General features: G+C 37.3%; 6 protein-coding genes and 1 pseudogene across 11 annotated transcripts; 1 reads left to right on the top strand and 6 right to left on the bottom strand.

The window, feature by feature from the left end:
- Positions 1-99: 99 nt before the first annotated feature.
- LOC104756189 (2-isopropylmalate synthase 1, chloroplastic) lies at positions 100-4485 on the bottom strand. Its single transcript, XM_010478729.3, is given in 13 exon segments — positions 100-323; positions 325-409; positions 533-678; positions 771-905; positions 981-1064; positions 1327-1401; positions 1488-1521; positions 1751-1851; positions 2139-2225; positions 2345-2437; positions 2875-2955; positions 3055-3268; positions 3385-4485. Coding segments are annotated over 13 exon segments (1884 nt in total). The 5' UTR covers positions 4080-4485; the 3' UTR covers positions 100-269.
- A 282-nt stretch (positions 4486-4767) lies between these two features.
- On the bottom strand, positions 4768-6560 carry LOC104756188 (plant cysteine oxidase 3-like). Its single transcript, XM_087494206.1, has 5 exons — positions 6238-6560; positions 5621-5772; positions 5386-5533; positions 5082-5282; positions 4768-4985 (listed from the first exon to the last, which is right to left on the bottom strand). The coding sequence occupies exons 1-5, from the start codon at positions 6266-6268 to the stop codon at positions 4858-4860; spliced, it is 660 nt and encodes a 219-aa protein (XP_087350332.1). The 5' UTR covers positions 6269-6560; the 3' UTR covers positions 4768-4857.
- Positions 6561-6670: 110 nt separating this feature from the next.
- Positions 6671-7132, bottom strand: LOC104756187 (uncharacterized). Its single transcript, XM_010478728.3, has one exon. It carries the CDS (start codon positions 7077-7079, stop codon positions 6735-6737), a length of 345 nt encoding a protein of 114 aa, XP_010477030.1. The 5' UTR covers positions 7080-7132; the 3' UTR covers positions 6671-6734.
- A 1344-nt stretch (positions 7133-8476) lies between these two features.
- LOC104756186 (pentatricopeptide repeat-containing protein At1g18485 pseudogene) lies at positions 8477-11654 on the bottom strand (annotated as a pseudogene).
- Positions 11655-12109: 455 nt separating this feature from the next.
- Positions 12110-13581, bottom strand: LOC104756185 (shewanella-like protein phosphatase 2). Its single transcript, XM_010478726.3, has one exon. The coding sequence runs from the start codon at positions 13435-13437 to the stop codon at positions 12253-12255; it is 1185 nt and encodes a 394-aa protein (XP_010477028.1). The 5' UTR covers positions 13438-13581; the 3' UTR covers positions 12110-12252.
- A 1875-nt stretch (positions 13582-15456) lies between these two features.
- LOC104756184 (uncharacterized) lies at positions 15457-19884 on the top strand. 5 transcript variants are annotated; one of them, XM_010478725.3, is made up of 15 exons: positions 15457-15721; positions 15808-15981; positions 16577-16667; positions 16781-16865; positions 17099-17183; positions 17329-17398; positions 17669-17738; positions 17948-17993; positions 18095-18344; positions 18422-18627; positions 18718-18792; positions 18885-18954; positions 19056-19136; positions 19235-19314; positions 19520-19884. In XM_010478725.3, exons 2-15 carry the CDS (start codon positions 15866-15868, stop codon positions 19596-19598), a joined length of 1404 nt encoding a protein of 467 aa, XP_010477027.1. In that variant the 5' UTR covers positions 15457-15721; positions 15808-15865; the 3' UTR covers positions 19599-19884. The 5 variants fall into 5 exon arrangements, with proteins under 5 accessions (XP_010477027.1, XP_087350330.1, XP_087350328.1 ...); XM_087494204.1 differs by having other exon boundaries at positions 17329-17549; XM_087494202.1 differs by having other exon boundaries at positions 15566-15721; positions 17329-17459.
- An 18-nt stretch (positions 19885-19902) lies between these two features.
- LOC104756182 (uncharacterized) lies at positions 19903-23721 on the bottom strand. 2 transcript variants are annotated; one of them, XM_010478723.3, is made up of 9 exons: positions 23216-23721; positions 22589-22762; positions 22067-22478; positions 21663-21961; positions 21489-21557; positions 21354-21410; positions 21235-21287; positions 21071-21146; positions 19903-20987 (listed from the first exon to the last, which is right to left on the bottom strand). In XM_010478723.3, the coding sequence occupies exons 1-9, from the start codon at positions 23254-23256 to the stop codon at positions 20054-20056; spliced, it is 2115 nt and encodes a 704-aa protein (XP_010477025.1). In that variant the 5' UTR covers positions 23257-23721; the 3' UTR covers positions 19903-20053. The 2 variants fall into 2 exon arrangements, with proteins under 2 accessions (XP_010477025.1, XP_087350326.1); XM_087494200.1 differs by having other exon boundaries at positions 21354-21557; positions 23216-23593.
- Between the last annotated feature and the right edge of the window lie 217 nt (positions 23722-23938).

Below are 23938 nucleotides of genomic sequence, written 5' to 3'. Positions count from 1 at the left end.
AGAGGTATCAGGTGTTTTTTCAAAAAAAAAATTAAGACCTTAATTAGTTTAGTATGAGGACAGCTTTTTGGAAAAGGTTAAAACTGTTTAAACGGTTGGTTGACTCTAAAACCCATTATTTCTAAATATAGAAATTTTAGTTACATATAGTACACAAACTCTTCTGACATGCAACTTTGATAAACAACAAGCAAACTCTGAAACTCCGGTTATGTACTTGAAAATAACCTAACTTCTGTCTGACTTTTGAGATTTGCCGGAAAGGGTTTTTATTCAGGCAGGGACTCTGTTTTTTTGAGAAGGGATTTTTGTGGGGGAGGAGTTTTCTTTGAAGTCCATCATTTTGTTCAAAGCTCCAACATAAGCTTTGACGCTTGACACCACAATATCTATTTCTGATCCCGTTCCACTGCCAAACACAAGACAGCCCGTTGCGTGTTATAACTACTACTCGAGCAAGAATAACAAAAAAAAAAAACATGCGGCTAAATCGATCCGGTTTGAATGAGATATGGAGAGAGAGGATTTTTACCTGAAGGTCCTTAGAACTTCCTCACCGGTTATTGCATTTGTAGATGAGTATTTGTTGCTTCCGCGGATGAGAACTCGAGTCGTAGCGATAGCATCAATGCCTTCTGTTACTGCATTCATCGAGTACTCAAGCAGCGTCGCTGGTTCCTATAGAGGAAAAAAAGGTTTTTAAGTGACCGATAATCCATAGGTGAATTTTATCTGTACATGAGAGAGCCTCAATTGTGTATAAAAAGCACCTTTACGATAAGATCGACTGCCTTGTAAGCTGAATCGACAGGCCCGGTTCCCATAGAACAGGCGACATGCTCTTTGCCATCAGCGTCAGCAAGTTTTACAGTTGCTGTTGAAAGCCCGAGAGTTCCACAAGTTATCTGCATTCCACTTTTAAGTAAATGAGTATAGGCTACAAGAAAATGAAAAAGAAAACAGCTTGATCCGAATTTCACCTGAATGTCCAGGAGTTTCCACACGGCTTCAGGCTGGAAAACTTCATCAGATACTAAAGCTATTATGTCCGCATCGGTAACTCTCTGGATCAGTAAGGGAACATATACGATCAGGAGACAATACATGAACCCTCAAGAGCACTAAAATAATAGAAAGAGCAATCCTCTTTCATCTTCCTCTATAACTAACGAAACAAAGTATGTACAAATGGATTCACATTTCAAATTAGCCACGGAAAGTGGCTAAGGTCTTATGAAGTTTGAAAAATGGCTGTGAAGCTCATACTTGAAATTGAAAACGTGAGCTAGACGTTTGAATACATAACAACATAACCAGAACAATTACCTTTTTCTGCTCAGCCACAGTTTTGAAGCGCCAGAAAATTGTACTTAGCTGTTCATCATCTAAATCATAACCAAGCTGGAAACGTAGGAAAGATAAGAGGACATTAGTGTCTCACACGAAGAAACCGAGTATGTGTATTGATTGGTAAGATTAATGTGTACCTCAGTCAAACGGTCTTTCAGCGCATGACGTCCACTGCATAATATTATATCCAAGCAAAAGCAAAAACCAACAGTTAAGACTTCAGGTTATGAACACATGTTGTCAAAAAAGTTGATGCCTAATAATGTCTTAAAATGTTCAACGTCTCAGGCGAATTATGTAGAGTATATCCACCAATTACAGGCTAGTGGCATTGTCTGAACAAGTCAAAGAAAATATGGGAGTTTATAGGCAAAACAGACTAAACAAGAAAGACACATACCTGAGCTTCCCCAAAACAATGCCAGCATCATTTGATCGTTCGAGCCCAATTTCTTCGGGACAAATAATTTCATATGTACCCTTGTGTTTCAGCATTCCATCCTAAAAGAAGCATGAAAAGTCATTAAGTGCAACAGCAACAATAATGAAGACGAAAACAGTAGAGTTCTGCAGGAGGCTGAAAGAGTGAACATGCAAGCCGAAAGAGTTTGAGCTTTAATATGGTCAATGGATCTTGAGAGATCAAACCATAAGCATACTGTGTGAAAGGCTACAGCCTATGCGTAGCGATAAAAAACAGATGAGGTAACTTTTAATGTTTCTCAAAGAATAATCTCATCACAGAAATAATCAAATACATTTTATAAAGATGATTTTTATGAACGGACCTGATGAATACCACTTTCATGCGCAAAGGCATTCGCTCCTACAATAGCCTTATGGGGCTGTGTCTGCATTCCAGTGTACTCTTCAACCTGAGAATCAATCCACCAATTATGAGACACCTTATATCGAAATCTACAAACTTTTTCCCCTTCTTAAGAAAATTAGTATTTGTTTTTACAATGTAAAGAATTAAGTTCAGAAGTGGTACCATCTTGCTTGTCATAACAATGTGCCGAGTATCAAGTCCAGTATATAGACCTCCTAAAACATGATCTCCACGGCATTTTATGGCCATCACAACCTACACTTACACGACAATCATAAGGTAAGGATTAAGTATCCCAATACAGCTCAAGCAGAATATAAACTGAAAGTCTTAAATTGACAACCCCTTCCCTGAGACAAAAAATCCAATTAGCCATCTTTTCACCCAATAACTAAATTTACCTCCACATGTTCTTTTTCCGGAAATTGTAGCCAATGCTATACTAAGACTCATTACTTAGACATTTGGGCTTGAAAAATCTTACTAGGGCACACTATTCCAGATTTTTCACTGCTACTAATTATGAAAAAGTCCTACTCGATTCTACTCAATTGTCTTGCCTCACAATATATGCCTCCTACACCAGTAACACCACACTAAGAATCTTTTGGCTTACTCATTTCAAGACCACAAAAAAGATTTCACTACAGGAGAAAGGTTCACATGTTTTGACAAATTAACAAAACTCTGACCTCTTCCAGTGAAGCGTTTCCAGCTCTTTCACCGATTCCATTGATTGTCACTTCCACCTGTCTTGCACCTGCATGTGCTCCCTGAATTGGAAAAAGTTATCACACACACACGCACATTAGCATTATATACTTACAACAATTTAAATTAGCTTAAGTTGTTCCAAGTAGAAAAAGACATACAGATAAAGTGTTGGCGGTAGAGAGTCCAAGATCATTCTGACAATGCGTTGAGATGATAACATTTTCGATCCCTGGAGTATTGGCTTTGATATCAGCAATCAATTGACCAAACTCAATAGGTAAAGTAATACCAACAGTATCAGGTATGTTGAGTGTTGTTGCTCCAGCTTTAATCACTTCACCAAGAATCTCGTATAAGTACTCTCTCTCCGATCTAAAAAGAACAAAAAAAAAACATCTTTACAATAACCAACAAAAGAAAAAGAGGAATCTTTGCTAAGGAATCGAATCTTAGCTTCACAATCAAAGATTAGAATATAAACAACGAACCTTCCTGCATCTTCTGGACTGAACTCGACGTCTTCACAACCCAAGCTCCTCGCAAATCTAACCATATTCCTAGCAATCTCAATGACCTCTGCTTTAGTTTTCTTCAGTTTATGCTCCAAATGAATATCACTGGTAGCGATAAAAGTATGGATCCTAGGCCGTTTAGCATACTTGACAGCATCCCAAGCCCTCTCAATGTCCTTCTTATTGCACCTAGAGAGTCCACAGATGACCGGAACATAGCCATTCTCATCAACAGTGTTTCCAATAGTCTCAGCTATAGTCTTAACCGCTTCAAAATCATCTTTTGACGCGGCGGGGAAGCCGGCCTCGATAATGTCAACGCCGAGTTTAGCTAGCTGACGAGCGATGTCGAGCTTTTCCTTGGAAGTGAGTGTAGCGCCTGGAGACTGTTCACCGTCTCGTAGAGTCGTATCGAAGACACGGACGTAGTTGGGATCGGAAATGCGGTTGGGGATGTATTCGGGACGGCGACGGAGAGGGATGTGAGGTGGGAGAGGAGAAGGATCTGAGATTGAGCATGAGAGGCGAAGGGTTTGGCTTCGGAGAGAGATGGAACAGTGACGGGAAGGTTGGACTCGGAATGAGAAAGGTGTTGTTGGCTTTGAGGAGAAGGTGGGAAGAGAAGGAGTTGTTGATAAGAGATTAGGGTTTCTCAGAAGCGAAGACGCCATTGCAGGACACACAGAGAGAGAGAGAGAGAGAGAGAGAGAGAGAGATGAAGGTTTAACAACGTGGCGGCGGTGGCGGCTTTGAGGAGAAGGTGGGAAGGGAAGGAGTTGTTGATAAGAGATTAGGGTTTCTCAGAAGCGAAGACGCCATTGCAGGACACAGAGAGAGAGAGAGAGAGAGAGATGAAGGTTTAACAACGTGGCGGCGGTGGCGGCTAAGTTTGATCCAGCACTATCTCTGCTCGTCACTCTTCTATTTATTTATTTATTTATTGAGAAAAAGTATATATTTTTTTTTTGTCCCACTTGAAATTTTCTCCCTAAAATGTTAATTTTTGTGCTATAGTCAAACTGGAATTATAAAATGTTTTTTAACGACCAAAATGATCTAAATGTGCTGCTGAGTGCTGACACAGCTGTGTGTGTTCATAGATAAGTTTATGACCAAAAGTTTGCTGATGGATAAGATTATGATCAACGTGTGCTGAATGCTGATGGATAAGTTTGTGCTGTGCGACAGTATGTTTGCAGATGTTTGAAACTACAAAGAGATACTCGGTTTGGTCATAAACTTATCTATGCAAACAGATTTGAAATGCAAACTTCACATATCTCATTACCAGTTTGTATTTTTTCCCCTGTTTCAAAATTGCTTGCATTTGTGTGAAGCAGATATGGACCAATCAAGGAGTTTATCTTTAATCTAAAATTGTATTGATAAACTTATATTGGAATGATACAAGAGTGTTCTACTTAGCTACAAAACCAACCACAAAATTTTCTAGACCCTGATGGTTGGACCGGTATATGATCCGGGACGCATGTGAAGATCATCAGGTGTGTCGATCTGTACAAGCCAAGCGTATTCGTCTTCCTTTCCTTCAACCCTCTTCATTCCTTCCTCCAATGCTATTATCATCATCAATCAAAGAGAAGAAAAAACAACCGGTAAAGTAATGTTCTTCTGAAGGAAAAGATAGTAGTCGAGAGAGAAAGTTTGTATACCGAAGGTGGAAAACGGATAGTCCATGTAATAACTACAACTCCTGCCTACACTTTCTTTGTAAGGAGGCGTGAGAACGTCGAGCACCGCACATGGAGTAAGCGCAGTAAAGAAATGGAGATTGCCTCCAGTCTTTGGGTACAACACTGGTATCTCTGACTGAGGTGTTATCACTTTGTCACTCACTAATCTTGCCAACCTTGCTGTTACAAGTAGTAGTTGCAAGAAGTCTTAATTATCATCAATCGCAAAAAGTGATAACTGAGATGAGAAAAAAGGATTAATCTGGAAGAGAACCGGGCACACCTTTGTCTTGTGAGATAATACATGGAGGCTCGACCCAATCGTAAGCTTTAACATGAAGTGATCCATAGAGGATTTTGCTAAACACAGTCATCTCTGGATGGTCATGTAATGGAATTACTGAAGATGTTGGGAAGCAGAAGATACACATCTGAAGAAGAGCAAAATAAACACTTTTTGTGTTTAGGCTTTCTTGATTGATCACAATAAAAGAGTTCAGTACCAATCAAAGACTTACTGTAAAAGTATCACATTCATGTATGTCTAAGAATGTTATAGGTTGTGCCCATCGTCCTACTCTGTTAAATCGGCTAACACCGGAAACCCCATAGCCTCGATCATCGTCTTGAGCTTCCTCTTGAAGCCCAACATCTGCAGGACTAACTGAGTCTGCGCACAAAATTGACCAAAAAACCAATCACTAACTGAGTCTGCGCACAACAGAACAAGATTGTATCTCTTCTCTAAGCAGAACATATAAAAACTTCAACTTTCACCCCCAATGAACCCTAAAATCACTGATCCTTATAGTCCCTTTAATGTACAATAGATTAGATTGATGCATCTCTTCTCTAAACCATAAATCTCATCATGTATATACATAAAGTTTCAACCTTTGCATATTCCTCAGCGACTCTTAACGATTTCAAATTGTGAATTTTGCAATTGCCCAGATTTAGTGGGATTCACACAAGTCAAATGAGCTATTCATGATAAACCCTTATCAACCAAATCTTTCTAAATCACTACCAATATCACTAATTCAATCAAAACCAGCAGAAACTGCAAAACCCCTATCCGCAATCCGAGAAGAAATCAAACAGAGACAGAAGAAGAAAGAGAAGAAAAAAGTACCCAAGACAGAGCATAGTTTTTGGACAGTCATGGAAGCAGAGCTTTGCCAGTGAAAGTCTCCTTGCAGAGGTCGTAAAGCTCTTGCACTCTGGGAGAAGAATTCTCCTGATTCCTTGACGCCATGTGAAAGTCTTTCTTGTTCACCAGATTCAACAAAACCTTTTCACCAGCCTTAAACAATCTTGACAACATTCTCCTCTTTTTTCTTGCAAACTTTTGTGTGTCGGTAATTGTTCGAATGTTCTTATCCTGATGAGTGATTAACACATGAGTTAAGTTAGGTGCGTCTCAATCCCTAATCATTAACCTTTATTTTTATATTCAGAAGTTATTTTGCATAAAATTGTCTATTCAGTTGAATTTAATTTGCATTATCTTTTTGTACTTTATTTAGCTAATCGTGTTTCATAAGACTATTATAAAGACAATAACATTGCACAAGAACATCAATTTTTTTTTATTTTCTTTTTTTGGTCAAAGCACAAGAACATCATATATCAATGAAAAGAACAAGATAAACTAGACACGAACTTCGAACCTCCCAACCATCTCTTCAAAACGTACTCCTTCACTTTCTTCTCATCATTTCCAAAGACATTACACATCGCCTTAACATAGCGAGATGGGAATTTTCCGGTTATCCTCACAGAGAACATGACGAAACGAGCCATGTCTCTGCACAACGTGTCCATCATAGACTTCTTGGGTTCGAGTGAAAAGCTTGGAGGTTGCGACCTGTCGATGTCTCTTTGAATGCAAGTTTCCTCAGGGTTCAAGGAAGAAGCAGAGATAACCAAGAAGGTTACAAAGAAGACGATGATGATGCTCATGGAAGTCTTCATTGCTCTCTTGCTTCTCCTTTTGTTTTTGTGAAGATACAGAGTGCATAGACATTTATATATAGTGAACAATGGGAGATTTGAAACTTATTTCGGGGGTTTCAAATGATTCATCAGTTTCACTTGGTATTTTGGTCCTCATTGGTAAGGGCGGTTACTTTTGGCTATAAAGACTTTGACTTTAAAATTTTAGGTGAAGAGAATTTGGTTATTGATGCTTTCACTGTAGAAACTTTGACTGTTAAAATCATTGTTTACCAACAACTTTTAAAGCTGTACCTGTTATTTTTATAAATATTAATAATAAATATATATTATGTCAAAAATTAATTTATATAACATTTAATGAAAAAAAAATTATTAATGATAAATTAAAATTTTTAAAAATATAAGTCAATCAATTATGATATTTTGTTTGAATACTAATTAAAAACAAACAACTATAAGAATAAGAAATAAATAGGTGTCATCGCCTTCCGAGTGGCCTGCTTTCAAGACATATCTAGACGTTATTGAAGAAGATAATGATGAATTCCTATCATTTTCTGTAGTTCAGATTCCCATATCACATAATAGTAGTGCGGAAAAACTGGCGCGTCGAGCTAGAGTGGAGTCGCATCCAACTAACTTTGTGAACAATTTTCCTTCTAATTGGTTCGTTTGAGCTAATCTTGTATTATGTTGGCAAAAAAAAAAGTAAGTAATTGAAGTTGTAGACATCAATTTATTAACTTATTAATTTTTCAATAATACAAAGATAGTAATAATACCAATAGTCAATATAAAATTTCGCTTACAATATTTTGATTTTTTTTTTGTTTTTGGTGATTGATTATTCTGGCAGATATCAATACTGTCTTTAAATTTTTTTAATGTTTTTTTTTCTATTAAGTAGTTATATGAGCAGTCAAAAATCCATTAACCACTAATCAATGCATTGTTTGAATATTATTCTCTTATTAATAATGAATTTCATAAACTTTTTATAGTATTATTAGGGATGATGATGAAAAAATAGATCTTTAAAATATTTAATTTATAAATTAATTTATAAAAATAAGAATAATTAATTTATAAAAATAAATCTTTAAAAATAGATTTGAAATAGATCTTAAAAGAAAGAGAAAAAAATAAGAATAATTAATTTATAAAAATATGTAAAATATTTATATATACTTTTGGAGAGCTTTTAAATATAAAAGGGTGAAAAAAAAAATGTTTTTAAAAAAAATTAGTTTTAAAACATGAATTTGAAGCTTTAAGAAAACAAGGAAAAAAAAAGTGACTTTCAAAACTTAAAAAAAAAATAAAAACCAAAAAAAGTCTGATTGACAAAAAAAAATGGAATTCAAAATTTTAAACATTTTTAAAGTCTTAAAAGTAGGTTACCCAATCAAGGCTTTTTATCGGTTTGGTTTATATTGATTACACAAACAACAAAAAGCTTTACTGTAACATTGATGTTTGTATCGTCTGAACATTAACACATTAAATAATGATCTGACTAAGAGCTACTAATGCATCTGTTTTCACCAATTTGATTATTAATTATAGTCCTATTTACCAGTAGTCTCCACAAGAACAAAACCCATTCTTGAATGATGAAATCTTTTGTTGTCCCTCACAACTATTTCCCTTCCCATGACCTTGGAGATCAACTTCGCTGCATTGTGACAGTCCACACAAATCCTTAGGTTCTTGTAAACTCTTAGAGTTGTTCCCTCCGAAGTTTTAATCAACCCGTAGGTAATGGCAAGCTTCTCGCTGTGTCCCCTTAACAGTTCAATCTTCTCCTCTTCACTTAGATCATGTTGTACTGAACTTGTGTCTGGTCTGTACCCCATCTTCCATATCTTCATCCCCAATATACTCCAAAGACTTTTGATTTCCTCGAAACCACCTGAATAACTTTCACCAGCAACAAAGCTAAAAACCTTTCCATTTAGTTCGATCCAGGAGCATCCAGCATTCTTTCGCAAACTCATATCCCTCATCTTCTGCCTCACTTTTCTCACATCATCCCATTTCCCCAATCCTGCATATAAGTTGGAAAGCAGAACATAATTCTCAGGTTTTTTTGGTTCTAGTTCGAATAATTTGGCAGCAATTTTCTCCCCCATCTTCAGCTTTCCATGGATTCTGCATGAGCTGAGCAGAGAATTCAAAATTCCAACGTCAGGTTCCTCAGACATCTCTTCTTCAGCAACCCTTAGCGCCTTGTCTAGTTGCCCTGCTCGGCCTAACATGTCAATGATACAAGCATAATGCTTTAAATTTGGCTTAATCCCAAAAGATGACTTCATCTGATCCAGATATCTCAGCCCTTCATGGATCAGACCACTGTGGTTGCAAGCCGTTAGAACACCTAAGAAAGTTAAGTCATCAGGGTTGTGACCTGTTCTTTGCATCTCTTCAAAGAGATCGATAGCCTCTTTTGCAAGCCCATGTATTCCATATCCCATAATAATAGCATTCCAAGATGCTCCGTTTTTCTCTTTCAAGCCATGAAAAACCTTTAATGATTGCATTATAGAACCATTCTTGGCATACAAATCAATCATAGAACATGCAATAAACGCATTTTGCTCGAGGAGGCGCTTCAAAACGTAAGCATGTGCTTCTCTTCCCAGTCGAAGAGAAGGTAGCAGAGAACACGCACCAAACACAGTCATCATAGAAATCTCACAAGGCTGGATTCCATGTAAAACCATTTGTCTAAAGTAACCCAAAGCTCTCTCAGGAAATCCATTCTGAAGGTAACCAGTCATTACACTATTCCAAGATACTAAGCTTTTATCTTCTATCGCATCAAATAATACCTGTACTTTGCATAGCTCCTTGCAATGAATGTATATCGAGAGTACTGACATATAAACAAACAAATCTCTTTCTAACCGATTTCGGATTATAAACCCATGCACTTCTTTTCCCAATCGCAGAGATTTTAGTTGAGAACAAGCTGAAAGAAGACTACAAACAGTAAAAACATCAGGTAGCAATCCAGAATATTTCATCTGCAAATAGGCATCCAAAGACAACCTAGGATCACTGTTCTGAGCATAGCCGCCAATCAAAGCATTCCAAGAGTTCACTGTTTTACTCCTTATTCCATGAAACATACGTTGGGCATAACTCAGTGAGCCACACTTTGCATAAGAAGAAACAAAGGCATTGGCTACCAATTCATCGTGTATAAATTCTTGTTTTAAGGAGTAACAATGAAGCTCCTTCAAGCTCGGTAAGACTGTTTCACTGATACAAACTGGCACTGCATTTAGAATGGTTACATTGTCCACTCTGACATCTTCACTTTCAACCAGCATCTGTCTCAGAAGATCAAACGTCCCATGTATGTCCCCCTCAGCTGAAAAGCCTCCTACCATTGTATTCCAAGAAACCACATTCTTATAATCGTTCAACTTAAAGATCATTTGTGCATCAGTTATGCAACCGCACTTGGCATACATGTCCATTAAGGCATTGTTAACAACAAGTTCCTTGTCCAAATTCAGTTTCACCGCCCACCCATGAACACCTTTTCCCACCCCTGAATCCCTTTCCCTTGCACAAACCGGCAACACGGTAATAACCGTAGCAACATCCGGCATAAACGCACCTTCTTCAATCATTCCCCCAAGAAGCGAGAAACTTTCTTCCGAGAAACCATTATCAGAGAACACTCGAATCATAGAGTTCCAAGAAACCAAGTTTCTCTGAGGCATTACATCAAACAGTTTCAAGGCGTGAGTAACAAAACCATGTGTTCCATAGAAAGACACCAACGCATTACCCACAAAAACATCTTCAACCAATCCGGTCTTCAACACTAACCCATGAACCGCAAGCCCGATCCCAACATCAGAAACCCCAGCGCAAGCCTTAATCACACATGGGAAAGTGAAATTATCCGGTAAAAGATCAGTCTTTGAGATCATCTTGATAAACATCTCCAACACTTCATGGTAAAGCTCGTTTCTTGAGTAAGAGCTGATAACAGCATTCCACTGAAACAGATTCTTCCTGGGCAATGAATCAAAAACAAAACGAGAATCATCGGGAGAGCCACACATGGCGTACATGGTGATCACACGGGTGCAGAGAACGTCATCGTTTCTTAACCGGATCGAACCAGAAACCAGCTGGTGTATCTTTCTCCCTATTTCAATGTCTTTTCTCTTCCCAGAAGCTTGTAAGAGAAGCCCGAGAGCTTCTCGGACAAGAAGAAACTCATCACCAGCGAGTTCCTGGACAAGTCGAAAGGACTCGTTGAGGTTTCCGGTTTCACAGAAACTGGAGATCCGGCGAAGGAAATGATTGGCATTGGTAGAATTGGACGAAACGGCGTTGGTACTGTAGACGGCGCGAGGAAAGCTTGACCCTTTACGGCTCCGGCGATAATAAAAAAAAACGGATAATTGTGGCAATGGAAGCAGAACACAAGCCATCAGATAATAATAAGCTTACCTTATCCAAACAAAACACCTTGGTGTAATTTTAGAAACATCAAATGTTTGGTTTCTTGTCTGAGAGTGATTTGATTACATTACCACACGCCATTGAGCGATTCAGTTAAAGGAAGTCAGAATAAGGGGGTTATCAAAATCATCATGTGTTATTGGTTCTATGATTTACAAATACTTTTTAAAATCCCCTGTTATTCATTTAATGATTTGTTTTTGGATTTCAAAATCCATATTATGTTTTATATGGATTTGAATGGATTTGATAGTGTAAAATAGAATGATTGAAATCCAAGGATAAAACATGTTATTTCAAAATCCATCTGTTTTGATTTCTAAAATTTACAATTCCATATGGATTTAGAAATCATCTCTCCAATAACAGCCCCTAAGTCTTTTGAGTAAACCAAAGATCAAATCATTTATAGACCTTTAACAAATGTATTTGAATCAGATATAAGGTTCCATATTGCTAAAAACATTATCTAACTTTCTGAAAACTGAAACCACAATTTATATTATCTAAATTTGAATCAGATATAAGGTTCCATATTGCTAAAAACATTATCTAACTTTCTGAAAACTGAAACCACAATTTATATAATCTAAAGAAGATGTGTTCATACAAAGAATCCGCCAATGCTGAAGTTGCAAAAGGCATGAATCATCTAAACAGAGAGAGTATCAAGCTAGTGTTTTGCTAAAAAGGTCGGTCTTCAAGCTTTGACTTCCACTTGCTTAGGAACATGTTCAGCTGGTAACAGCAACCCGAGACCTGTTTTACTATCAGGAGCTAAATGAGAATATGGATTCTCCTTATACAATGGATTCGATGTCACTATCCGCACACCAGAGTCCCTGCGGATTTCCAAAACCTCAGGCAAACCGTTGGAACATCCCTTGGACATGCCAACATCAATCCTAATGGCTTTATCGTTACAAACACCGTTGATACCAGCGTCCTGGATTGTGTGTCCCATGATCATCCTCTTAACCCCAGGAATAGTGGAAAGAGCATGCTCAAGAGCTGCACAATCACATTTGTGAGCCATCTCTTCCGAGAATTTCCTCAACCAAACTACAGAGTTCCCTCCTCTACAATACGCAGGAGCATGTCTTCCTCCTCCCAACCCGTTAATCCAACCTCTAACCTCCTCGTTTATCCTCTCTAGACCATACTCAATGTGCTCAGCTAAAAGACCACCGTGAACAAACACTGAATCACCAACAACAGCAACCGTTTGATTCCTAGTCAAGAATCTCTTTGCAATAGGACCTTCAGGTCTCAACGCAGCAATCCTAGCTCTAACTCCTTCAAAACAGTCAGCTCTCATACGAGGGAAGCTCATTGGAATGCCTTCATAGATATCCCTAGGTTTATCCAAACCTCTGCATAAAGTCTTCATCTTGTTCCCTAAACAATACCAATCAGCCCAAATCTGAAACTCCTTTAAACCCTTCTTAGTAACATACCTAAAGTCACCTTCTACATTCATAATCTCATGGTTCCCATTCATAGTCAGAACCTTACCTCCTGATCTCTCAGCCTCTCGTTTCAATTTCTCTAAGAAATAAAGTATCTTTATCTCCTCTCCGCCTCTATCTAAGACGTCACCCACCTGAACAACCACCGTGGATCCACCAGTCCATCGGTCGGAAGAATCAATCAGTCCAGCGATCTTGAACGCTTCTCTTGACTTGTCGAGATCGCCGTGGAGATCACCGATGGCAACAAGACGCTCTGGTTCATCGAACCTCGTTTGCTGAGTCTCATCCTGTGGGCTACGGTCTAGGGGCAAGAAGATGCCGGAAACAGAGTAATCAACGAAAGTGTCGACGAAGGAAGAGATGAGATTGGGAATGTTTTTGCAGATTCCGCTAGGGTTTTCTCTGCTTGACATCTCCCCGATTTGTGTGTCCCTTCCCGGATGACGACGAAACGACCAATAGCGTTGGTAAAAAACACACACGATGCTAATAAGCTCTTCGCTTAATTTAAGGGATGTATTCAATAATCTAATACTGTATTCCTACTTATTTGAGTTTTCATCAGATTTTAAATAATTTTGAGAATTTTAGATAAGTACTATGATTATAAAATTTTATTAAATCCTATCAAAAATTATAAGATTATGATTATAAAATTTTATTAAATCCTATCAAAAATTATAAGATTTAGATTTTTATATTTTTAACAAAAAAAATCTTTTAAAATTTTCATAATCTCTAAATATTTTTAGATAAATTTGTAATTATTAATTGAATAATAATGGGTTTCAAAAAACTTCTAAAAATCGTGATTAAATAACATAAAATATACAAATTTTATTAAATCAATTAAAATGTCAAGTTAAATATACAGTTTAAGAGTTTCCTAAACCAGTCTATTAAAATAATACACAATATAGATATAGATATGTACAATGTGTCTTGTCGTTTAAGGTTGTTGGGCTTCGGATCTCCCAAAAGTTCTCTGGGCTTTCAATTGCAAAAGTTGTCTTCGAATTTTTTTCATGTTAACGAATAACAACAACATGTTATTTCTTTATCCGATGTGCTGTTGTGTTGTTTGACTACAAAGACGTGAATAATATATATCCACTTATTTACAATTTTTCCATGCATCATTGTTGCAAAATTAAGGTATTTAACTAATTAGTATTGATAATAAATAGAAAGAAATAAAAAAAAAAAGAAGAAAAAACAAACCCTAAAACTTATGGAAAGCAATGTATTTTTTTCCACTAGCTAGTTGGTTAAATAATAATTATTGCGCAAGCCCTTTGTTACAATTTTCAAATTTGCGAGCTATAGGTCACTAGATCTTGTACTATACAAGAGTTGCAGATTATGTACATTGGCACTAAAAAACAAGGAAATATAAAACACACAAGATTCACTCCGAGTGTGTCCGTTGAAGATGTGTCAGTTTTTGACAAAACATTAAAAGAGGAAAAAGTTGTGTCAGAGACTCAGAGTATTATTGCAAACCAGTTTAATACTTTACTTTTAGAGCTCAGCTCACCGTCAACGCTCTATTGTTTGTTGTTGTTGTTACTACTCGTGACTCTCCCTGCCAATTATGAAGGTTGTTGGACTAATTTTATAAAATATCAAAGATTTGACACGCTTTAAGCGTTTCTAGTTCTCAACAGTTTTTGTGACTTGGGTCGGGTGAGATTCATTCAAGTGAAAAAATTTTATTTACCCCACCCCACCACACACAAATATACAAAAAGAGGGGGACAACTACAAAATATAATCAATAAGATAAATGCCAATTTGTTTAAAGATATTTTCATCATCAATCGCAATCATATATATATATATATATATATAAAGTTTATAAAACAAATTAAGTGGTTTGTTATGTTTATGTGCCAATTTGGATAAGTCACGACTTGCCAAAGAAGAATGAGCGTGAGAGATCGTGTTTTTTATGTGGGTGGGGTCTTCCATTTTTTTTTTTATAATACGATTATAAATTTATATGTTTATTTTCATAATGTTTTGACTTTTAAGTTTTAATACTAGAATGATATTTTATCCCATACTAGTAAACATTATTAATAGCGTTATTTAATTTTAAGTTTCAATTCATAAATTTTTCTTTTGATTCAGTGGAAACAAAACCTTTATCCTTAACACTTTTTTATAAAGAAAAAAGTTAGTTTCTGAAGCCATTATCCCTAATTATTATGACATCAGAATCCATTAAAAAAAACAGATATTAGCGGTTACCTAACATGAGATTAAGGTCTGGTTTCAGTAATTATCCGAATGGTCTCTCCATTCTTTAATAGAGGGGACCTTAATTATGATTATGCTATATTTGAAAGTGAACTAATTAATTAATTAATAGTTAGTTAGCGAAAGTGACATACAGTATAAAAAAGGACATTGAGAACGCGTTTGCGTTTAACTCTAATGGCGTGCAAGCAAAGCTAAAAAAAATAATACTAATCTCTTAAAGGAATCCAAAGGAAATGAGAGAGCAATAAATAATGATTTTGTTTGTTTTTTTGCTTCCAAATAAAAATTTCATAAACTGAGAGAGAGAGAGAGAGAGAGAGAGAGAGAGAGAGAAAAAATAAAAGAGGAAGCCGGAGAAGAGAGATACACAAGAGAAACAGGGGTCCATCCATTAATAACATAAAAACATTGCAGCAGCATTTCTCGAATAGCGTATTCCCCAATTACTCGACTTTTCAGAGATTGATTGATTCTAAAGAGAGAGATTTGAGAATTTTGTTTTTCTTTTTATCGTATAGGGTAATGGATTTGAATGGAGTAGTATAATTCGTTGTTAGATAGATAGAGATAAAGGGGATGAGTTGTAGAAGAGTGCTCAAGTCGATACAAGCCTTGGCGGCTCATAGTTTACTTTTTTCTTTCACGCTTTTATTGGTGCTTAAGCTTGATCACACCGTCTCTTGCTCATGGTGGTTAGTCTCTTCTTCTCTCTCTCATTTCTCTGAAATTTGGGTGCATGATGACTCTTCTCTGTTCTGATTGGTTCGATTTCGATTTTCATTTTTGAGGGTTGATGAATCGTTTACCTGATTTGATCATTTGGGGATTTTGGATTTTGGGCAGGGACCCTTTTTTTCTTTTTTTCTTGACCCTCTTTGAATTTCGAAGCTTAAAGGTTGTCTCTTTCGTCATGGATGACTGTTTTTTTTTCTTTCTGTACAGAAAGTAAAGTATCAATTTTTATTTTGTTTTTGTGGGTTCAGACAGAGAATTGAGAAAGCAGCTCAGCTCCTTTAACAATCACTGATTCCTTGTTTCTATTTGCCGTTAATAGCAACAAAACCCAATGACGTCAATACAACATTTTGATTGCAATTTTTTGGATACTCATGTCATGTATACAACATTTTGTACCAAATACTGTTAAAATGTTACATCCTTTATCTTAGATGGAGTTTCTCTTTAAAGGATTTAGCTTTTCTCTGACCTTATCAGTTATCTTCATTGCTTTTTCTGTTTTTGTTACAGACTTTGATTGACAAAATCTCTGTTTTTGGTGTTATGTAGGATGGTGTTTTTCCCGCTGTGGGCTTTTCATGCAGTTGTTGCAAGGGGAAGATTCTCTCTTCCTGCTCCTGCTGTTCCACGTAACCGTCATGTATGTTTTTTTTTATGTTCTTACCTCTTTTAGCTAAAATGTTACTCAAAGTCCTTCTTGTGAGTTTTCCAGTTAATTGTCCTGATTTGTATATGATCCCTTTTGGTACACAGTGGGCTCCATGCCATGCCGTTGTCGCTACACCGTTGCTTGTATCATTCGAATTACTCCTCTGTATATACCTCGAGAGTTCTTATGGTAAATTTTTCTTCTTGTAACTTGCTGATTTCTCCCACTTCAGGGGTTTGTTTTGGTGATAAGTATTTGACTATTTGGCATTGGGTATCATTCTCAAAGTCTCGTCTTGCTACTACTGTTTGATTTGAGTTTTCAGATATATGAATGGTTTACTTGGAGGACATAAAAAACGGATTATTTTTTCATTGTTCTCCCATATGATTGGATTGTGATCTTTTCTATCTTAAATGCAGCTCATTGGCCACCAGCGGTGAGTCTGAAGATTGCATTCTTACCTTTATTGGCATTTGAGTTAACGATACTGGTGGACAATTTGAGGTATTAAAATGTTAACTGTTTTGTAAAACTACTTTTATTCTGTTAACTTCTCAAACAAAGACACTCGGTCTATTTGTCTGGTTAACGCATAAAGCTACATCATATAAATTATAAAGTTCCTAATTACTGCAAGCTTTATCTTCAGAATGTGTCGAGCATTGATGCCAGGAGACGATGACAGCATAACTGATGACGCAATATGGGAGGCACTTCCTGTAAGTCCACATGTGTTGCATAATTTCTTTCAAGCCCGGAAGCTTGGTTCAGCTGTTTCAAGTATGAGGAAAGATCAATCTGTCAACCATAAATGAAAAATTCAGTTACACAACTTAGGACTGAGAAAGGAGAACATTTTGACCAATTTCTGTAATTTTCTAGTTTTCACAAACACAGGCTTGGGATTTTCTAATCTCTTGTTCATGGGCGGAGGAAGTTGGTCAGTACTGAATATAAACATTTAAATGCTTTTTCCTTGTTGCCTGCAGCATTTCTGGGTTGCGATTTCCATGGTGTTCACGTTGGCTGCTACGTTTTTTACCCTCCTAAAGCTTTCGGGTAATACTTATCTCTTGAATGCTTCCCTGAATAGCTGTCTTACTGTGTCTGTTTACCTGTTGAAATCATATCTTTCATAGTTCATTTCTTGTATTATTTCAAATAAACTGTGATGTAGTTGCTCGACACATTCTGAAGACACTTGTCATTTTTGTTGATGGGATTATTGTGTTCTTATTCTCCTTTCTTGTATTATTTTAAATACACAGGTGATGTAGTTGCTCTTGGCTGGTGGGACTTATTCATAAATTTTGGGTATGATGCCGTGGTCTTTCTTTGTTTAAGTCTTTAAGAAACACTTGGCTTTTTTACGGTTGTTGGAAATGTTAATGTATGTTTATATGTTGTGCCTGCAGAATTGCCGAGTGCTTTGCTTTTCTTATTTGCACAAAATGGTCCAACCCAGTAATCCATAGAGGTTCACGCGCCCGAGAGACTGCGTCATCTTCCACCACTATCAGATATCTTGACTGGAACAGTGGCCTTGTAGTTGCTCCAGAAGAGGATATCCACCAAGATAGATTGTGCGGTTTGCAAGATATTGGTGGTCATATGTTAAAAATCCCCCTTATTGTATTTCAAGTTGTCCTTTGCATGTATCTAGAGGTATAAACCACATCTCTCTCTTACTTATTATATTGTCTTTGGACAATACTGAAAAGGCAAACGGTTAAAACTTTCAGGGGACTCCTGAAAGAGCTAAGGATATATCTATTCCACTACTGTTTTCTCCTCTATTCCTGTTGCAAGGCCTCGGTGTTCTCTTTGCTGCATCTAAACTCATAGAAAAGATCATCCTCTTACTGCGAGGGGAAGCTGGTCCGGGATTGTACTTTAGATTTGCATCAAGTGCCCATGATTGCTTGGGATTCTTGCACCATGGTTCCAGGTGATAAACACGTTTGTCTGTTTTTCCTAAAAGGTTTTGATTCACAAAATTTAATACTAACAGAAATCAGTAATGCTCTCACCCGCTCAGGCTATTAGGGTGGTGGTCGATTGACGAAGGAAGCCGGGAGGAACAAGCTCGACTGTACTTTGATCGAGAATCTGGGTTAGTTAGTATATCCCAACCTTCTATATGGTCGAAGAACAAAAAATTTAATGGGATCTGCTGAAGATTTCATTATAATATGCTTGGTGCAGGTACAATACTTTTAGTGGTCATCCGCCTGAGATAGTCAAGAAAATGCCAAAGGAAGATCTTGCCGAAGAGGTGACTTTACTTCTCTTTCTTGCATTTTTCTTTTCCAACTCAGTGCTGATATTAGAATTACTTAACTGTTGTTTGCATTCAATCTAATTTGATATCTTTAGGTGTGGAGACTTCAAGCGGCTCTTGGTGAACAAACCGAAATCACAAAATTCAGCCAGCAGGAATATGAAAGACTGCAAAATGTATATGCATTATTAGTTATGATGGTTTTTTAACTCCCCTCTATCTATTTTACTTTTCCCTTTGGCTTAATCCTGTGTCCATGTGTCTTTTACTCCAGGAAAAAGTGCTGTGTAGGGTTTGCTTTGAAAAAGAAATCAGTTTGGTACTGCTTCCATGTAGACACCGCGTTCTCTGCAGGTAACTACTTATATCATAGTATAATAAGTGTAGGCATTGGTTACTCTGTTACTCAATTCGTCTGCAACTACTATATAAAGAAACTAGGAATCTATGAGGTCATATCGGTGTACTTAGTAGGCTACATGTATGAAATGCATATCTGGCCATAACTGACTCGATGTCATTGTTCACAATTTTTGTTTCTGTGCCAATTTTGTTGCAGACTATGTGCAGACAAGTGTACAACGTGTCCGATATGTCGTATAGACATTGAAAAACGACTATCTGTATACGACGTTTGACTATGTCTAACTTTGGCCCATGTTCGTGAGTAGGATTTGAGGTTGATGCTCCAGACAGACATTCCATTTTACCCAAACTGTTCCCAAAACTTCTGATGTTTTTGCTGAATCATTTTATTTGTCTGAATCAGCATCAAGTATAAAGAAAAGTATAGATGTATACATATATGTATTTTTCTTAGGAAACCTCATAAAGTCTCTTACAAACTTTAGCTGTAACATACAAAGTTTGTATATCATCCGTCTCTTTTCGATCGTGTATTCAATTTTACTTTCTGTGGATAAATCAGTGGCTAGTACTTGCTATCGAAAGTGACACTGGCATAAACAGCTTAAAAAAGACCATATCCATATATACACTGTTCGTCTGTTCTAAGCCGATCTCTCATGAACAACATTACAAATAAGACACCACAAACTCTATAAAAACCTAATTTCGTAGTTACCAGATGAGGTCAGCCTGTTTCCATTTTCTTCTTCAGCTTCATCCCTTTCTTATGAACCGTCTGAGTCTGTGTCGGCTCCACGAGCAGCAACCGCGACATCACGTAGGCCAAAAGCTCTTCGCGGTGAGAGAAGGTGAAGTCCAAATGAGCATACTCAAACTCATTGTATGAAACATCAACCCCTGAATCTCTCATCACTCTGTAATGTTTCCTAACCATTGAAGGTCTAATCACTTTATCTTTCTTTCCGGCTACCAAATCCACAGGCACATCGATCAGTCCGTAAAACTCCCCAAGATCGAGTGGCTCAGGAGAACCGTAGACCTCCATATTAGCTGAACTGCTGCCGTAGTCAAACATCTTAAACTTACCGCTATGTTTGATCTGAGCAAGATGCTGAGCCACACAGAAGGATATAGCCGGCATATCATTCATGTTATAGTGAGGTAAACCCATGACTCCAACCCAATTTGAGCTATCTCCACCAACCACATAACTCATCAATGTCTGGACCAATCCACCAACAGCAGGATAGTTATGGAAATCTCGAGCTAACTTGTTGAGAAGCATCCGGAAAAACTTGGTGGGGATGTAGAAAGCGGGAACAATCCGTTTTAGTACAGGAGCCAAGAAAAGGAATGTGTACTCCATGAACGTGAAACACACGTTGGAGTCGTCATGGAATCCAGCAGGCGAAAGCAGGATCAGTCTAGAGAATCTGTGTGGTTTCTCTTCGATTCTACGGGTGATTACATACATCAGAACCGCTGCGCCGCCTAAACTGTGAGATACAACACAGAGCTTATACGGTTGCTCCTCTTTTACTACCTCTTCCACAGTAGGCTGATAGAGTTTCAGTTCTGAAGTTTTGATGTCGTGGATCTTCTCTATCATAGCTGGGATATCTTCCGTTGCATGCTCATTGATGGAGTAACGCCAGAAACTGCATGATTTGAGGATCCATCAATAAAGAACTATACAAAAAATCAAATCCATCAAGAAACAGCTACTCTATACTCTACTTACTCTTTTGAGGATATGTTTTTGTTCACATGATCTCTTGAAACTAAACCGCGAAAGTTCCCTAGGAAAACATCGTAGCCTGACAAGAAAAATAGAGTAAAGCATATGGTAAGTTTACATGCATATTTTATCACAACTAGAGAAATAAGGAACTTTTTGGCACGGACCTTGATCATAAGCAGCAAATGCCGGAGATCCAACAACACCATTTGATACCCATCTGAAAGATAAAGGTACAGATGAGAAACCTGACAAGTCAACAAAGAAAGAGACTATGCAAACTCACCCCATTGAAGAATCCATTACACCATGCTGCAAATAAACAGCTTTCCTTGCATCTCGTCTGGAAAATACATGAGAGTAAATTAATGAATACAAAACAAGAGAACTAACTGAAACTGAACCAGAATAGACCCTATACCTTGGTATCCTTTCCAAGAGAAGACCATATCCATCTGATGTAACAACTCGAATAGCTTCATACGGATACCTATCAAGATTATAAGAGAAAATGAATCAAAGGGTAAATGGTTGAGTAACAGCAGAAGTATAAACCAATGATGCAAGACGCATCTTCTACACATTTTCCCCTTACCCAAGCTCTGTTATAACATCTTGACAAGTCCGAGTATCTGTATTGTATAAGCTCGTTGTGGTTGTGGTTCTTTCTGTAGGAGATGAATCGTTATATCCTAGAGTGGCAGTCTGCACCTGCACAATTTCATCATCCGAAACGTCGCCATAGTTTCCTTTAGAGCTGTGACTGTGATTGGAGGAAGAGCACCATGATAAAACTATTCCAAACGTTTCTGATGGAGAAAGAAGAAGATGTGCCGCCTTGTGAAAAAAATCAAATATTGTTTCTATAAAGATCTCGATACCAAGCTGAAGATCCTGAAAAAGAAAAAAAACATAGGAGTGTGTGAGAAAATTTCAAGAATGAGAAAAAAGTAAACCTCTTTAATACAGTCTATGAGATTATGGTCATCCAACACAAACCTCAATGACTCCGCGTCTTCTATCAGTAGTTCGGTTAGGGACATCATGCTCTTTCCCTGGGATAGCTTTGCTAAAGTAAGGTCTAGAAGAATGTCCGTACCTCCCTGGGCTCATAGGCAACATTCTTGAATTACGTCTACCAAGAAGACGTAAAAAATACAGCGGTATCCATAGAAGGATCCGGGCAGGTAGTAAAACCCACCAGACTATGAGCGTTATCCAATCTGTCCAATGGCTTTCATAATTTGCAGGAAGACTAGCCCAAGAGCGGAGTGAGGTTTGAGAGGACGGTGATGGAGGCGTGGACATGCCATCACTATAATCATCTTCTTCAGCAGAGGAATACTCCAAGCTTGAAGTATCAGAATCCACAGAGAGCTCGTGAATGAAGTGGTTGAAAGAAGAAACTCCACTGCAACCGCAGAGAAAATCAAAAGCGAGAGTAGAATTAAGCATTACATGACAACAGCCTAAAGAGCAGGCAAAAAGAGAAGTGTTAGAGAGAGAGAGAGAGAGATATACTTATGCATCCACCGTGGTAAACGAGGTCCACGTAAAGTAGGCCTAAGCTCCCATCCATGAAGACCTTCAAGAATATTAGACTTTCCAGGCAAAAGTGTCAAGAGAAGTGCAGAAACACCATTAACGCATCTTGCAAAGTTGTTCAAAGACTCATAAGTCAAAGTTTTCACCGACCTGCACTTAAACAAAAAAAACAAAAATCATACTAAGCTTAACCAATTATAGACAATATAAGCAATCCTAAATACCACCAATAAGAAAAGGGACAAGTTTAAAAGTAAAGATACTATATTCATGTAGATACAAAGAGAATCACTGTAAATTATTACAGGACTAATAAGATACCTTTTTGTTAACAAAATCATACTACTAAGATATTATCGAAATTGAATCCCCAGAGGTTCAACATTTGGCATCTTCCATATTCAAAATCAAATGTACAGTATAGACCTTCTCAACTAAGGAAACACACAAATACATATCTAAATTCATAGAGAGAGAGAGACTAAAACATGCAACTAAAACCAAATCAAAATCACTAAACGTGGACTGATGACGACACTAATAATAAAGCTCGAACGGAACAGAGAGAGAGAGAGAGAGAGAGAGAGAGAGACTGGGACTCACTCTTTTGTAACGGCAAGAGCATTATCGACGATCCTCTGCATGATTTTTGTGTTTTGGGGTCTCTCAAAAATCAAATTTTGAAATTACCCCAGAAGAATAAAACAATCGAAAATGAATAAAATCCAAAATCGAAATCCCAGGAAAACTCAAAAAGGCGTAATCGAGGTTCAGAAAAGAAAAAGAAAAAAACGTTTTTTTTTTTTTTTGATTGAGAGAGAGAGAGAGAGAGAGAGAGTTGTGGTCGTGGAGATTGAAACCCAATAAATGAGGGAGGGGGGGAAGAACGACGGCGAGTCTTGCCGTCCAAAAGAGAGAGAAGGTCGGTAAACGTTATTCAGAGAGAGAGACGAGAGACGAGAGAGAGAGTGACACGTGGGTAAATATAAGTGGATGAGGTAGAATGTGTCATCTATTGGATTTTGCATGCGGATATGGGAGACATGACACGTAAGTCTGTTGTGGCGTAGAAGTTACCTTTCTTTTGGCTTTTTTCTTTTTTTTCTTTTGTCTCTTTTCCTTTACCAAACATATTTATTTGAATATTTAGTACTCCCTCCGTTTCAAAATATAGGATGTTTTAAGCAATGCACGCGGATTAAGAAGTCTTTACTTTTAACAAGTTCAACCAATCAGAAACAATACTGCATAATATAAAATATTAAACTAATCTAAAATTTGCATTGAAATTTGAAAACATCCTATATTATGAAACAACAAACTTTT

Source organism: Camelina sativa, chromosome 17, assembly GCF_030686135.1.
Source record: "Camelina sativa cultivar CO46 ecotype springtype chromosome 17, ASM3068613v1".
Taxonomy (NCBI): Eukaryota; Viridiplantae; Streptophyta; class Magnoliopsida; order Brassicales; family Brassicaceae; genus Camelina; species Camelina sativa.
This window is presented reverse-complemented; position numbering and strand designations above follow the sequence as displayed.